This window comes from Phragmites australis, chromosome 2 (assembly GCF_958298935.1).
Source record: "Phragmites australis chromosome 2, lpPhrAust1.1, whole genome shotgun sequence".
Classification (NCBI taxonomy): domain Eukaryota; kingdom Viridiplantae; phylum Streptophyta; class Magnoliopsida; order Poales; family Poaceae; genus Phragmites; species Phragmites australis.
Genome location: NC_084922.1, coordinates 39397224 through 39411088, shown reverse-complemented (window position 1 = coordinate 39411088; position 13865 = coordinate 39397224). Strand labels below are relative to the sequence as shown.

Below are 13865 nucleotides of genomic sequence, written 5' to 3'. Positions count from 1 at the left end.
CCGATGAACATATGAGACCTTATGAGTCCTACTGTTTAGAAGATTAAAAAATATGAAAACATGATCATGTGATATGTCACCTATTCAGCGGGCGAGACCTTTTTTGTTTAAACGGGTGAGATCTTGCTATGCTCGTGTTCGTTGGTGTCTGTTGCTTGCTAGTGTATGTATGTACATGTATGTTTATTTTTTATTTAACTCTTGATTTTATCTGAGAGTACAAGAGCGATCTAAAAATTCTAAATATTTTTATGAGCAAACTAGAGTTTAATAGAAACCTATTTAATTGATTTAATTTAAAAATCCTAAGCTAATATTTAATTAAAATTCTCTAAAGAAGCCTACTTTTATAACATCTAGCAATTTTTAATATCTCAAATAAATTCCAAAAAATCACTAAAAATTCACCAATATTCTTCTCATGTGATGTAGTAATTTATAAAAATGTTTTCAACCCTAGGTTATTTGGTGAAAAAGTGAGTTTCTTTGTAATGCTCCATTTATATGCATTTTTATCATTTCATGTGATATTCTCTTTTTAATTCAATTTGAATTCAAACAAATTCAAGCTCCAACTTCTAGCAATTTCATGACATAAGAACATATGCATATAAATGGAGCATTACAAAAGGCACTGCTTCAAACTCCAACTTTCTAGCTTCAAATTTTGCTCGATCAATGTGCAGCCACACATCTGAGTAGTCTGAGCATAATCCTTCTGAGTCTGAGTCAAATCTGTTCCCAAAAGCATATCCACGATTCCTACATTGGATGGTAGAAATTTTAGATTGCTAAACTTTAAATTGAAGATTATGCAGCTATCAAAAATTTAGAACACATGCTTACCAAGGACACAATTCATAGGTGTTCTTATCTCATGTGATAGGAACTGCAAGCGAATAGACAAACATAAATATATAATCCATATATATTCTAGAATGCCTAGTAATATAGAGCACTAAAGTATATGTCAAACCTGAGACTTTGCAACATCAACAGCTTTTGCCTGAATTTTGAGCTCTTCCATATTTCTACAATCTTCTGAAACTTTGTCATATTGAGACCATGCAATATCCTAATTGGCAGCAAGTTTACTCAACAAATTCTCTATAAGTGTCTCCACATCAAAGGCTCCACCAAGATATCTGTTAGCAAGGAATTTGATCAGATTTGACCATAATAACCAAACAAATGCATACTAGGTTGATTGGCGCGCCTATGTGTGCCCATGGACATTATATAGTTTAAAGGAGAGGTAATTAAGGTCTGAACATCGATGGTAGTAGTCTACATTATGTATAGACAAAATAGGTCCCTGGTCATCTAAATGCGCGGAGGTGTTTCTGGTAGAGTGCTTGATGTAGGCAATGTGTGTAAGCTTAAAGGATATTCTGGTAGAATAAACAGAGGAGAATATGTTAAATGTGGGTTGACAAAGTATCACGAAAAATGTCAGCTGTTTTGTAGAGAATGTACAGTTGGTCTTCTTGTGGTCAAGCTTTAGTTATCAAGTAATCTTCTTGCAACCGATGGTTTTCCATTGTCAGAATGGCTATAGTTTTAAAAAGTGATCGTTATATGTTGTAGTGATAGGGAAGTAAGAACTTCTAATTTAGACAATTCACATTACCGATGATGTTTCTAACATCCTGATGCATCTTGGTTTTCAGATGTAAGAGGGTGTTTGGCTAATATGTCAGAATATGATCCTGACTGCTAGGAGAAAGAAAATTTGTTTATCAAGACCAAGTAAATAATACATTAAGGACTCCATATTTACACAAAAGAGTATATGATCAGTTAAGTATTTACTCATGCTCCAACTGTTAATAGATGAGGTGAAGGTAAATGTGTGGTCAAGTTAGTCCTATCCAGCAGTAGTCCCTATTTTATGGTTTACTAAAGGAAAGCAATACTCATGTATCAGTGATATGGTGACAATGGAATTGTAAAGAGGAGTGAAATGGTGATTTAGATATCAGAGATCATGAGTTTACATGATCCTCTTTCTACGGTGAAATATTGCATGTAGTAGGTTTATTGGGTGGTGAATTTTTAGAGGTAGAAATGTCTTGGTTGGTTTGCATTGCTACACAATAAAATATATAGTAAGTAAAGTTGTGAAAATTTAGTTTTGGTGTTTTATGAGTGCTAATGACAAATTTATCAGAGCATACCTAGATGTGGATGATCTTAAGCATAGGAACAAGAATAGGTCCAGCCATATTGATGATAGATTTTACTCGATAAGATATTTGTCTCTTTGTAGAGATGAAAATGGAACATTGACTGCTACCGTATATTTATGATTATACAAACGTGTAATTTGAAAAGGAATTATTTCAGGGCTTATTGTTGATATCACCGTGAGATCAAGTGCAGGAACACCTATGAATTCTTGACCCATATCTCTGAAGAAAACTAACTCAATGTAAGTTGGATTATCTTTCATGATATTTTCTAGATTGATTGCAATAACAAAAATACAATACCTAATAAAGGGAGAAATAACTTAGAAATTTTTAATTGTAGTATTTGTTATATGCAAAAGGAAAATGAATTGAACCATCATCTCAGCTGTTGCAGGCAAGAGATGGTGGGTGAAGTAAATGGGGAAGAAATCTGAAGGAAAAACAAAGATACTAATGAGAAGACCACCTGTCGTAAGTGTTGACAGAAAAGATAATGATTTGATTAGATTGAATAATAAGGTTCTAGTTGAGCTAATGAGTAGGCACGTTGAAGCATCTACAAAAATTATGGGAAAGGTAATCAATAGGCAGCTAAGTGCAGGCTTGCTTGGGATCTAAATCCTCTGACATCACTCCGGTGAAGTCATGTGTGAACAGTAAATCGTGAGAAGAAGAATAATATCCTGACGCTAAACACTGTAGCATAGTTTCTGAAGCGTCAAACACAGTAGTAATTTTACTGTTTACCTGCTACTGTAGCAACAATGTAGCATCAAATCCTGGCTACTCATCTGTGATCCAACGGTTCACGGTGGAGTGAAGTCACCCACCGTGAAGTTAGGTGATCCCGTTTCGCTTGCCACACCTCCAACCTCATCTTTTTATCTCACGACACCTCGGTTGTTCTTGTTCTCTCTCACGAGAGAAGTAAAATGTAAACCATCAGGCCAACACCTCTAGTACATCTGTTTATTATTCTGCCTCCAGTAGCCCTTTCTATTTCTCATGTTGAAGCACCAATATATTAACAAATCCCCATTTTGTTGCTCTTGGATCCCACCTGGGCCCTGTACATGGTGGCGGCGTGCTGCTGCTCTTCTCTTCTGATGAGAGACGGAAGTGAGTTCAGGTTGAGTAGCGTTGTAAAGAGAAATTGCAGCAACGCTTTGGATTGGGCATCAGCAGTGTGTAGAACAGAGAGAAATGAGGTGGTGATAATGTTGATATGATGATGGAGGAGATCTAGGGGATTGAAGGTGGCCTTGTGGTGTTGTTCTCACGAGGAAGAAACAGAGAGATGAGATGTTGTAGCTCTCACGAGGGGATTGTGCCTGATATTCTTAGAAAGAGAACACTGGGAGGGAGAGGAGGGGGATGGGGGAAGTGGCGGATGGGAGGATAGATGGGAACCCTACCTTAAATCGGTTAATGAAGGCAGGGATCTAGCCAGAGAGCACGCGACGGGGCGGAGGCATGGGTGCGATTTGAGCGAACTGACTGCGGTGCCTCAGTGCACGGGAGCCTTCCAGAACGCTCGGGAGAGAAGAGCGCTTGCGGCGCACATGTCGACACAATAGCTACAATGAGGTACGTGTGCTGAGAGGCGGCCAATTCTTGGCCCGTCAATATGTTTACTTGACTAGTGGACAACATATAGCAAATTCTTCTCATCGAAATAGGAGTAGATTAGCGGACAATACATAATTTTGATTTCAGAGAGGCAAAATGCAAACACAACAAAAGTGAGAACTGCTCCCAAGTGATTTGAATGAATTTGTGCAGCATTTAGTGAACTTACCCCCTTGATTGTGCAACATTTGGATGAATTTATTTAAATTCAAATTGAATTAAAAAGAGAATATCACATGAAATAATAAAAATGCATATAAATGGAGCATTACAAAGGAACTCATTTTTCACCAAATAACCTAGGATTGAAAACATTTTTATAAATTAGTACATGATATGAGAAGAATATTAGTGAATTTTTAGTGATTTCTGGAATTTATTTAAGGCATTAAAAATTGCTATAATTTATAAAAGTAGGCTTCTTTGTTGAATTTTAATTAAATATTTACTTAGGCTTTTTAGATCAAACCAATTAAAATGGGTTATTAGCGAGCTTTAATTTACTCATAAAAACGTTTAGAATTTTTAGACTATTTTTGTACTCCCAAATAAAATTGAGAATTAAATAAAAAATGAACATGCATGTACATACATACAATAGCAAGCAACCGACACTAACGAACACAACAGACACAATAGAACACGAGCAAGTGTGCCAGCGCAAGATCAATGACTGTTCAGTGGGTGCGAGAAAAGTTTCGCTCGCTAAACAAGCGACATGCATTTTTTAATCTTTTGAGCGAGGCTTACAATTTGCTCGCCCGATGAACAAACAACAATAGCATATTCTTACATTTTGTTGAAACTGCTATGTAATTTTACAAATATTAGGGAAAAAAGATATATAAACAAAAAAATCGTTAAGGCGGTGTGTCGGCCCGAAGGCTCATAGCAGGCCCAAAACTCGACGCATTTTCCGGCTTCAGCATGGCGGCCCACCTCATCGTCGCCTCGTCGTTTCCACCTCCCTCTAGAACCTTCGGCCTCATTCCACTGGAGCCGAAGCCCGCACGAACCATTCATAAGCCCGCAGGAACAGAGCCCCACCTTCACCACCTGCTCCGCCCACCGAAAAGCGAGACCGAGAAGACGCGAGAGAGAGAGAGAGAGCTCCGGAGATGTCGGCGGACGAGCTGCGGCTGGACCTGGAGGAGCTGCGGCGGCTGGAGGGCCTCGCCAAATGCCCCCGCGTCCAGTCCCTCCTCTCCGCCGAGATCCGCAGCGTCGACACGAAGGTTTCGCCTTCTCTCTCTCCCTCTCCACACCTTCTTCACGCGCTCCCCGCCGATCCTATTCGGCGACATGGTGGATTACGATTCGTTTGGTTTCGACCCTCAAGTTTTTGTTGGTGTTTGCGCTGATGCTCTGTGTGTTGTGTGATGACAGTTGGCGAAGGCAGCTGCACCGGCTCCGGCACCGGCGCCACATGCTGCGGCATCCGCGCCCGCGGCGGCTGCCTCTGCTGGTTTGAGCTACGTCACGTTGGGGTCGTTCAGCTGGGATCAGGACAACGAGAAGATCAGGGTACGTTGCTACGAATAGACATGTCGTTTGTACGATAATTGGCTTGTGCTAAGCAAAGTTGCATTTTTGACTGATTCCACTAGTGTCCTTGCGCATTAGTAAATGTTAGATAATTGGATTAGTAGTGCACAAGTTCTGTGAAAGATCGCCTCTCCACTATGTTTGGCTAGGGGCGCTTTTACTTAGGCTCAAGAAAAGGATTTGTGCATTAGCTGAGTAACTCCTTGTTTGTTTCAAATGACGATTCTGAAAAGCAACTTGTAGATGATGGATTGTAAAAAACTTGTAGATAGTAGATTCTAAAAAACTTTTATAAATAATTTAGTAAAATGGACTTTTACAATCTATGAAAAGCGGAGAGAAATCAGTTTTTCAGATTCTCACAATCCAACAAACGGATTTTAAAAAGCTATAAAAAAAACTGTCTGTTTGTTTCAGCTTTGGATTATAAAAGCTGAAAGATACAATCCGAAACTGAAACAAGCAAGGTCTAACTCAAGTGGAGCAAATAAGTAAAGCAAGGTAACTACAGTAAGTTGTCCGACCTTGTGGGGGCCAGATAAAAGTTAGAAGTTAGATCATAGCAGAATGAGTAAATTTCAGAGACACCGCTACTTTGGCTAAATTATCACAGGCCCACCAAATTTTGAGGCTATTTCACAACCCACCATTACTTTGGCTATTATCTCACAAACCCACCATTTTTCCCTCTGCAGTCAGTTCTGCCGTTGAAATCTACTGTTCACCGGTACTGTTTATGGTACTGTTGTTTTCTGTTTATTAAAAAATCAATGGTCTGCTGTTTTTTCAAAAATCCTAGAACATTTTGTATGTGTTCCATAATCCATATGCAACCCATTTTAATTAGATTCACCTAAAAAAACATGTGTAGAATTTAAACTAAAATTCTCAAAAGAGGCTAGGAACTCACCTTTTCACCATATAACCTAGGTCTGAAAATAATTTTAGAAATTATTCCATCATATAATAAAATATTAGAGAATTTTTCCAGATTTTTGGGATTTTATTTGATTACCCTAACAATTGTTAGAAGGTATAAAAGTAGCATTTTTTTTGAGAATTTTAGTTTAAATTCTAAACATGTTTTTAGGTGAATCTAATTAAAATAGATTGCACATGGATTATGGAACACGTAGAAAAAGTTTTAGGATTTTTAGAGAAATATGAGGCCACTGATTTTTAGAGAAACTGAAGGCCACCGTGCCCTATGAACAGTATCAGTGAACAATATATTTCAATGGCAGAGGGAAAAATGGTGGGTTTGTGAGATAATAGCCAGAGTAATAGTGGGTTTGTGAAATAGCTTCAAAATTTGGTGAGTTTGTGAGACAACAGCCAAAGTAGTGGTGGGTTTCTGACATTTACTCTAACAGAATTGTGATTTTATTGCTCTAAAATCTGAACTCCACGGTGTAAAAAAATGTTGGTTAGTGAATTTATTTGATTTTTATATATCTACGTTTAATATGGCTAACTCTTGTCCACCTCTATCCAAGGACTCATCCAACACTTTAGTTCTTGTTAAAAAAGTATGGCTTGCTATTCATCTAGTGTTGCATTAAAAACATTGTAAAAATTTCCTGAACTGTTTAGAAAAATATTTATGATGTCCATTGTCGAGGGTTAATCACTGACAATAATTCAGGGCTGTATCGGACGACGGGTGCGTGATCTGCGTTCTGGGTGTGCCTGCGGAATATGCGTGTGTGTATGTTGCTCAAGAACCCCAGAGATATCCAGGTTCAGGTCCCCGTGGGGTAATAGCCCTACATTCTGTGTATTCTTCTCCTGGAGTCCCTCTCCTTTTTCAAAAGATATCTCCTTTTATATTCCAAAGAGGCAAGAGTTTTACATGTAGGCCCAACAAAAAGACCCATGTCTGCCTAGATGAACAATATAGGCTATCATTACAGGATACGCATGTGTTGTGCCTGTCCTGGAGCACTGCGATGTCTATCCCATCTATCGGCCACCTCCCCGCTTGTCGCTCCCGGGTTGTCCGACCTGTCCTGTCCCATCGTCGGTTTCCCACGCGTGCCTGCCACGCCCCCTGTTGCGTCCGCGAGCCCGTCCCGCAACAATAATTGTTGCGGGACGGGACACGGTAACCCTGAGCCGGTCATGTCGCCTCAGCCGGAGTGAACCGTCTGGAGAAGTAAAAACAACATGAGTAACGATATTAAATGATGTTTGATTGGCTAGATGAGTACCTGCCCCGCGACCTGTAAGGGCTGGTCGCGGGAAATCCCCCAAAGATCAAGGTTGTGGTCGTGCTGGCGCCGACTGGTCACGCGGTGGGCCCGGGCTAGTGAAAGAAAGCTGATACTGCTAAAATTCAACGTGACACCCATCTATTGATATGTGTGTTTGTAGTCTTAATAACGGTGTGCAACAAGAACTACCTCTGACATCATGTTTGTCATTAACCTGGAACCTAATAATGATGGACCACGCTATATGATACATTCAAATACATTCTATGATTTGTTCAGCTCACTGCTGAAAAATTATGAAGTGGAGTACTTGTGTAACAATCTCTGCTCATTATTGAATTCTCAAGACATTAACATTTGAGGAGATCACATGTATGCTTTTTTCTGATATAATTTCTTTGTACTGGGCCCATCTTCAGATTTATGTGTTCCTTGAGGGTGTCGAGCAAGAGAAAGTGGAGACTACCTTTAAGCCAATGTCGGTGGATATAAAATTCCATGATGTTCAAGGCAAGAACTACCGGTGTGCCATACCAAAGTTGAATAAGGAAATAGTTCCTGAGAAATGTAAGGTTGTGGTGAAGCCTACAAAGGTTGTTATTACCCTTTGCAAGGCTTCTAAAGGCAACTGGTTGGACCTGCACTTCAAGGAAGACAAGGTACCCTCTGTGTTGTGCTAATTTAATTTTCTTTGTAGTGCCCGATATTTTGCATTGTGTTAATACCCTTTTCCATGAAACCTTCAAGGGCCAAATAGTGCTAATCTGTCTGATACTGGATTGCAATGCAACTATTTTATGGTAGTGGTAACTTCCCCAACTGGTGACTAGAAATTTCATGGGTAGAAGTGAGCTAATGGGAACTACATGAAAGGACAACACAAGCAATTCAGCCAGTTTAGTTTGAACATCTTGTCCTTATTGTGGCACTTGGAGAAAACCTTACTGACTGATTGCGCAGATGTTTTTATCACGGAGCAGTTATCTAGAGCTCACTGCACTGATTTTGGATAAGGAACTTGCTACTTTAATCCTTCTGTTTCGTTCACAATTCATGTTTCTATTTATTTGAACTATGACCCATCTGGGTTCTTAGAATTACTTGTTTAATTCTGTTTAGTGTCTATTGTTGGATCACTGGTAGATGGTGTCATGCTCCTTATTTGCTAGTTGTTCCAGTTTTCCTTCTCTTCTTTTTTGGTTTACTACTTGTGGTAGTTTCTTTTCTCTTTTGTTGTCTGGCTTCTTTACTAGGGCTGTTTTCTGCAGTTTCCTAAATGACACTTCTGTTACTAATCACAAATTGACTGGGCCTTTTGTTAACTTTCTTTGTCAATTTGTTAAAAACAATTATATGTGCACATCCTACAACACGAACAAAATTAGTGTGCTATGGCACCTCTTTGAATGCTTATGCTGCTAGGTTGGTTTTTAGACATTGATTTTGTGTAACTACCGGTCATATACTAGATGGACTGATTTCATTTTTTGTTGACAGTTCAAGCCAAGCATGGACAAGGAAAAGGATCCAATGTCAGGAATTATGGATTTAATGAAGGTTAATATCTTTTCCATTCTCATCACTTAATCAAGAAGTTATATGACCACTTTATGACTCATTGTATGGATTATCACATGCAGAACATGTACGAGGAAGGCGATGAGGACATGAAGCGCACAATAGCCAAAGCGTGGTCTGATGCCAGATCTGGAAAGACGGCTGATCCTATGAAGGGTTTACCTTGAGCTGGTAGCCATGGTTGATGGATTTTTGTCTCTGAGCTAGCCCCTACGGTGTTTTTTTATGGTTGAGAGCGTTTATCTCGAGGCTGTGTTCGGCCCAAACACTCTTATATGTGCTACTTTTCGGTTGTCTTGTTACTGAAAGTTGGACATGGCAGATGTATTTAAATATCTTCTTTTGGACGGAGTACTGAAGTCCTCAGAAATTTCATGTTTCTGCATAATTATTGCCTTTCTGTTTTCTGCAAAACTTCTTTATGAAGAGGATGAAATTATCAGTTGAGTTGCTATTGTGTTTCCCTTGATGGCATCATCAGGTACAGGTCTGCATTTCAGCCCCGACGAGACGACCGCTCGGGGCCTGACATGCCGTTTTTGTTAATAATTGACGCTGCTGAAAATGTGCCCTATGATTAATTCCACCTGCTATGCACTGTTGCAATTCCAGGGTCTTTATGAGGCGATATTATGCTACTTCGGATGCAAATTGATAAGATAACCTGTTGCTGATGCCGAGCCGTCAGCACTTGTTGGCGCACGTGGAACAGACAATGGCGAACCGGTGCCTGCACAACGTCAAACCTGCAGCGAACGCAGACGCGCCGAGGGAAGCCAACACGGATTGCGTCGAGCGAGAACAGGTATGCGCGAGTGGTAAACCAAACCGTAGTGGGCAGTGGCAATCGAGCAGCAAACAGGCCGCGCGACGTGCGTGAATCGAGCGAGCGGAAGGCGAGAGCTCACGGCGTCAGGGGTGGCTAGTGCTTGACGTGTGATGGACGCGAACGCGGCTGATGGCGAGCAGTTAAAAGCGGGCCGGGAGCGGACCAGACCATGGTGGCAGGGGGACCGGTGCCTGCAACACCGTGCTTCGGTGCAATCGTGGAGAGAGGCACACGGCGCTGGGTGACAACAGCCAGGTCCGGCTGACAAACCGAGCACATGCTGATGGCCAACCTGGTCGTTCTGCTGCCGCGGCCGATGGCCAACAGGGAAGCGCGGAGAAACAGAGGACGCAGGCGAGACCGCGAGAGCACTCAAGGCAGGCGATCCGCACCGAAAGCGCGCGCGGGACGACGAGCAGCCCACGGGCCACGGGGACGTTGCCCATTGAAGCGCGCATTCAGCGGCGAGGTGAGAGGGACCGTGGCGTTCGGCCGTGGCTGCAAACACGGTGGTGATGCTTGCCAGGTCCGGCTTGCGGCTGCAACTGTGACTTCCAAGCAGCGGAGATTGTGCCATTTTGTAATTTTGGATTTGCTCAAAGAGCAAAGCTGCCTTCGGTTCCCTCATGCAAGATCCTAGTATCCGTGCCTCTTGCGTAGGATGCAGTGGGTACATAATAGGTTAACATTTAGTTTATTTTTTCCTTAACTTGATTAGATGAAAGTGAATCTTTGGTATATTTTTTCAAATTTTGAGTCGATGTAATTGCCCAAAAAACACAAAATTTAGTGTCGTTTACACCATGCAAGGACATACATTCTCCAGCTTATCGAGCATAGTTAAGGAGACGGTGCGTTCGGCCGTGGCTGCGGCCACAACCAGATAGTTAAGGATATTTGCACCGAAAATAGGAAGCTGATTGAAGAAACCTAGACCTGATCTCTGGCTCATATTCCTTTTCAACATAACCACAGTTTACTTGTCTTCAGGGTACAATACATTTATTTTGACATACAACATAACCAATGAATCATTTTCCTGTAAGATGAAGGCTTCGTAATAATCTCAGCCTAGCTAAAAAGAGCCACAGCAACATCTCGGTGCAGCGGGAGCTTCACAACTTCAATCAATGCAAGGTACCGTAGCTAAAAAAAAACTGCAAACTGCTAGAGGCCTGATTAATGGTGCAGGAAAGGCCATTAGACACAATGGGGACTCATCGCCAAGTGAACAAATCGATGTTCAGGGGCATAATTGCTCCATCCTATTTCCACGGTTGAATGGAACATCATCCTACAGGAGGTAGCAAAAGAATGTTAAGGTCCTCGCACCCTCAAAAAAGGAAAAAAAGTAGCAGTTTTCCTTGAACACACATTTGGGACTGGCAGGTTTCGTGCAAATCTTACCTGATAATAAGATCATGCTTGCTCTGAACAAAGAATCTGGCTCCCATAGTCCTGGTTAAACTTCTAATAGCGGTGTGCATGGAGATGCGCTGATGGCGTTGTGTTCCTTAAAGCAAGTTCAACATCTTCAGGTTTGAGAGGACCAACCTCAGGCAGTTCTGCACCTCCAAAAAAACCACAAAATATTAAATAATAAATAGTAATAAGTGGGACTCAAGAAATTATGTTTGATTTTTCAACTTAGGTGATATAGTGTACCACACAATAGACAATCAAATTTTAGTACAACCGGGAAAAGAAACAGAACTAACCTTCCTCTGTCACTAATTCATCGCTGGCTCCAAGAACCGACATGAGGAGTCTTAGTGGTTGCATGGCAGCTTCTTTGCACACAAGACGAATATCTGAACCAGAGTAACCTTCAGTTTTTCCAACTAGAATGTCGTGCGGGAACCTCTAGCTTTGAGGTAATTGACGGCAGAAGTTCTTCAAACATTGCATGCCTTGCTTCAGCTTCTGGAAGAGGTACAAGAATCTGATGAACAAAGACAAACGCACAGAAGCACATTTAGTCCATTTCTCAACAATTCTACTTGATAATGTAAACGCATTACTAGACATACCCGCTTCTCAAGCCGGCGGAGCATAGCTGCATCCAATTCCTACTGTAGATTCGTTGCTGCAAGCACAAATACCAGGTCATTTGTCTTTGTCAAGCCATCCATCTGCAATACACATTGCCATAAACATAAATGTTACATTTAAATCTGGAGAACTGTTTGTTGGGACAATTTCAAGCTACAAGGTCATAAAACAAGAAATCAGGTATTACAAAGCTAGGCTAGTTGATGCCAAAAGTGAAGGATGCTGAAAAAATTCGGCAATATAGACCAATTTGCCTTCTTAATTGTTCTTATAAATGGATTATTAAAGTGCTTACTTTGAGACTTGAGCCCTTTATGGATAAGCTCATAAACAAGTGCCAAAATGCTTTCATAGGGAATAGAATATCATGGATGGAGTGCTTTCTCTTCATAAATTACTTCATGAGACAGGAAACATCAGATTAGTGTGATTTTGAAATTGGATTTTCAGAAGGCTTATGATAAGGTGAATTGAGATTTTCTATTCCAGTGTTTATCTATGAGGGGTTTTTAATGAGAAATGGACTCACCGGATTAAAAGTGTTGTGAAAGGAGGAACTTTAAGTGTGAACTTAAACAATCAAATTTGTAGCTACTTTACCAGTTATAAGGAGGTGAGACAAGATGATACTTTGTCCCCCTTTTTATTCAATTTAGCTACTACTTGTTTAGCTAAAATGATTCAGATTGCTAAGTAAAAGGGTATATTGTTGGTTTGACCTCCCATCTTTTTGAGGGGTGAATTGCTATATTGCAATATGCTGATGACACTATTATGTTTATTCAACATGATCTTGTAAAAGCTAACAATCTTAAACTCCTTCTATATCTTTATGAAAGGATGTCTGGTTTAAAGATCAACTTCCAAAAAAGTAAAATCATTTGTCTGGGGGGAGATGAAGTGTTAACAACTGAGTATGTTGATCTTTTCCATTGTTAAATTGGACATTTCCCCTTAAAATACCTTGGTGTCCCTATGAGTGCTAGCAGGTTACATGTTGCTGGTTGGATACCTGTGGAAGAAAAGATTTTGAAAAAATTGGATGTTTGGAAGGGTGGTCTTTTGTCCATTGGGGGGAGGGTCACTCTGATAAATGCAAGTTTATCTACTATACCCATCTATCACATGTCCATATATGTACTTCCTAAAACTATTCTTGAACACATAGATTTAGCCAGAAGAAGATTTTTCTGGCAAGGTGGAGGGACTAAAAAGAAATATCACTTGGTTGCATGAGACAAAATTTGCAAAACCCAATGAAAGGGGATCTGGGTATAAAAGATCTGAATAAAATGAATTATGCCTTGTTGTGTAAGTGGTGGCGGAAATTAGAGAACAATGAGGGTATGTGGCAATCTGTATGACCGAGATTGACGACCAGAAGAGGGAGTGAATAGGTCATGGAATGGTCCTTACAACTTCTTTTGAAATAGATGGCCTACTCCTTCATCACCCAACGCTCCTCAAAACAAAGCGGAATCAAATAGAGAGAAACAAAGAGAAGATCCAAAAACCTATGGCTACATAGATGAGATATGAACACGAGGTTCCATTTAGGACCTTTCCATAACCATAGCCACAAAAGCTCAGAACTTAGAGAGAAACTTAAGCAGATGGTCATCGGGTGAAGAAACTTTGCAAGTTGATGACTTAGAGACAAGGGAGTGCGAGACCCAAACTTGTACTTTTGTATGCGCATTTTATGTCCCTAACAACAAGAAGAAGAACTTCACAAGGGCGAAAAAAACACATCTCAAAGGCAAAAACAAAAATCAACAAGAAAATAGAAAAACCTGCACGGAAGGCAAGGGAACCAAAAGCATGAGA

The 13865-nt window shown here is 40.5% G+C and overlaps 1 protein-coding gene across 1 annotated transcript; it reads left to right on the top strand.

The window, feature by feature from the left end:
* The first annotated feature begins 4850 nt into the window (after positions 1-4850).
* Positions 4851-9545, top strand: LOC133908775 (uncharacterized). Its single transcript, XM_062350930.1, has 5 exons — positions 4851-5056; positions 5208-5345; positions 7999-8238; positions 9077-9136; positions 9220-9545. Exons 1-5 carry the CDS (start codon positions 4940-4942, stop codon positions 9322-9324), a joined length of 660 nt encoding a protein of 219 aa, XP_062206914.1. The 5' UTR covers positions 4851-4939; the 3' UTR covers positions 9325-9545.
* Positions 9546-13865: the final 4320 nt, after the last annotated feature.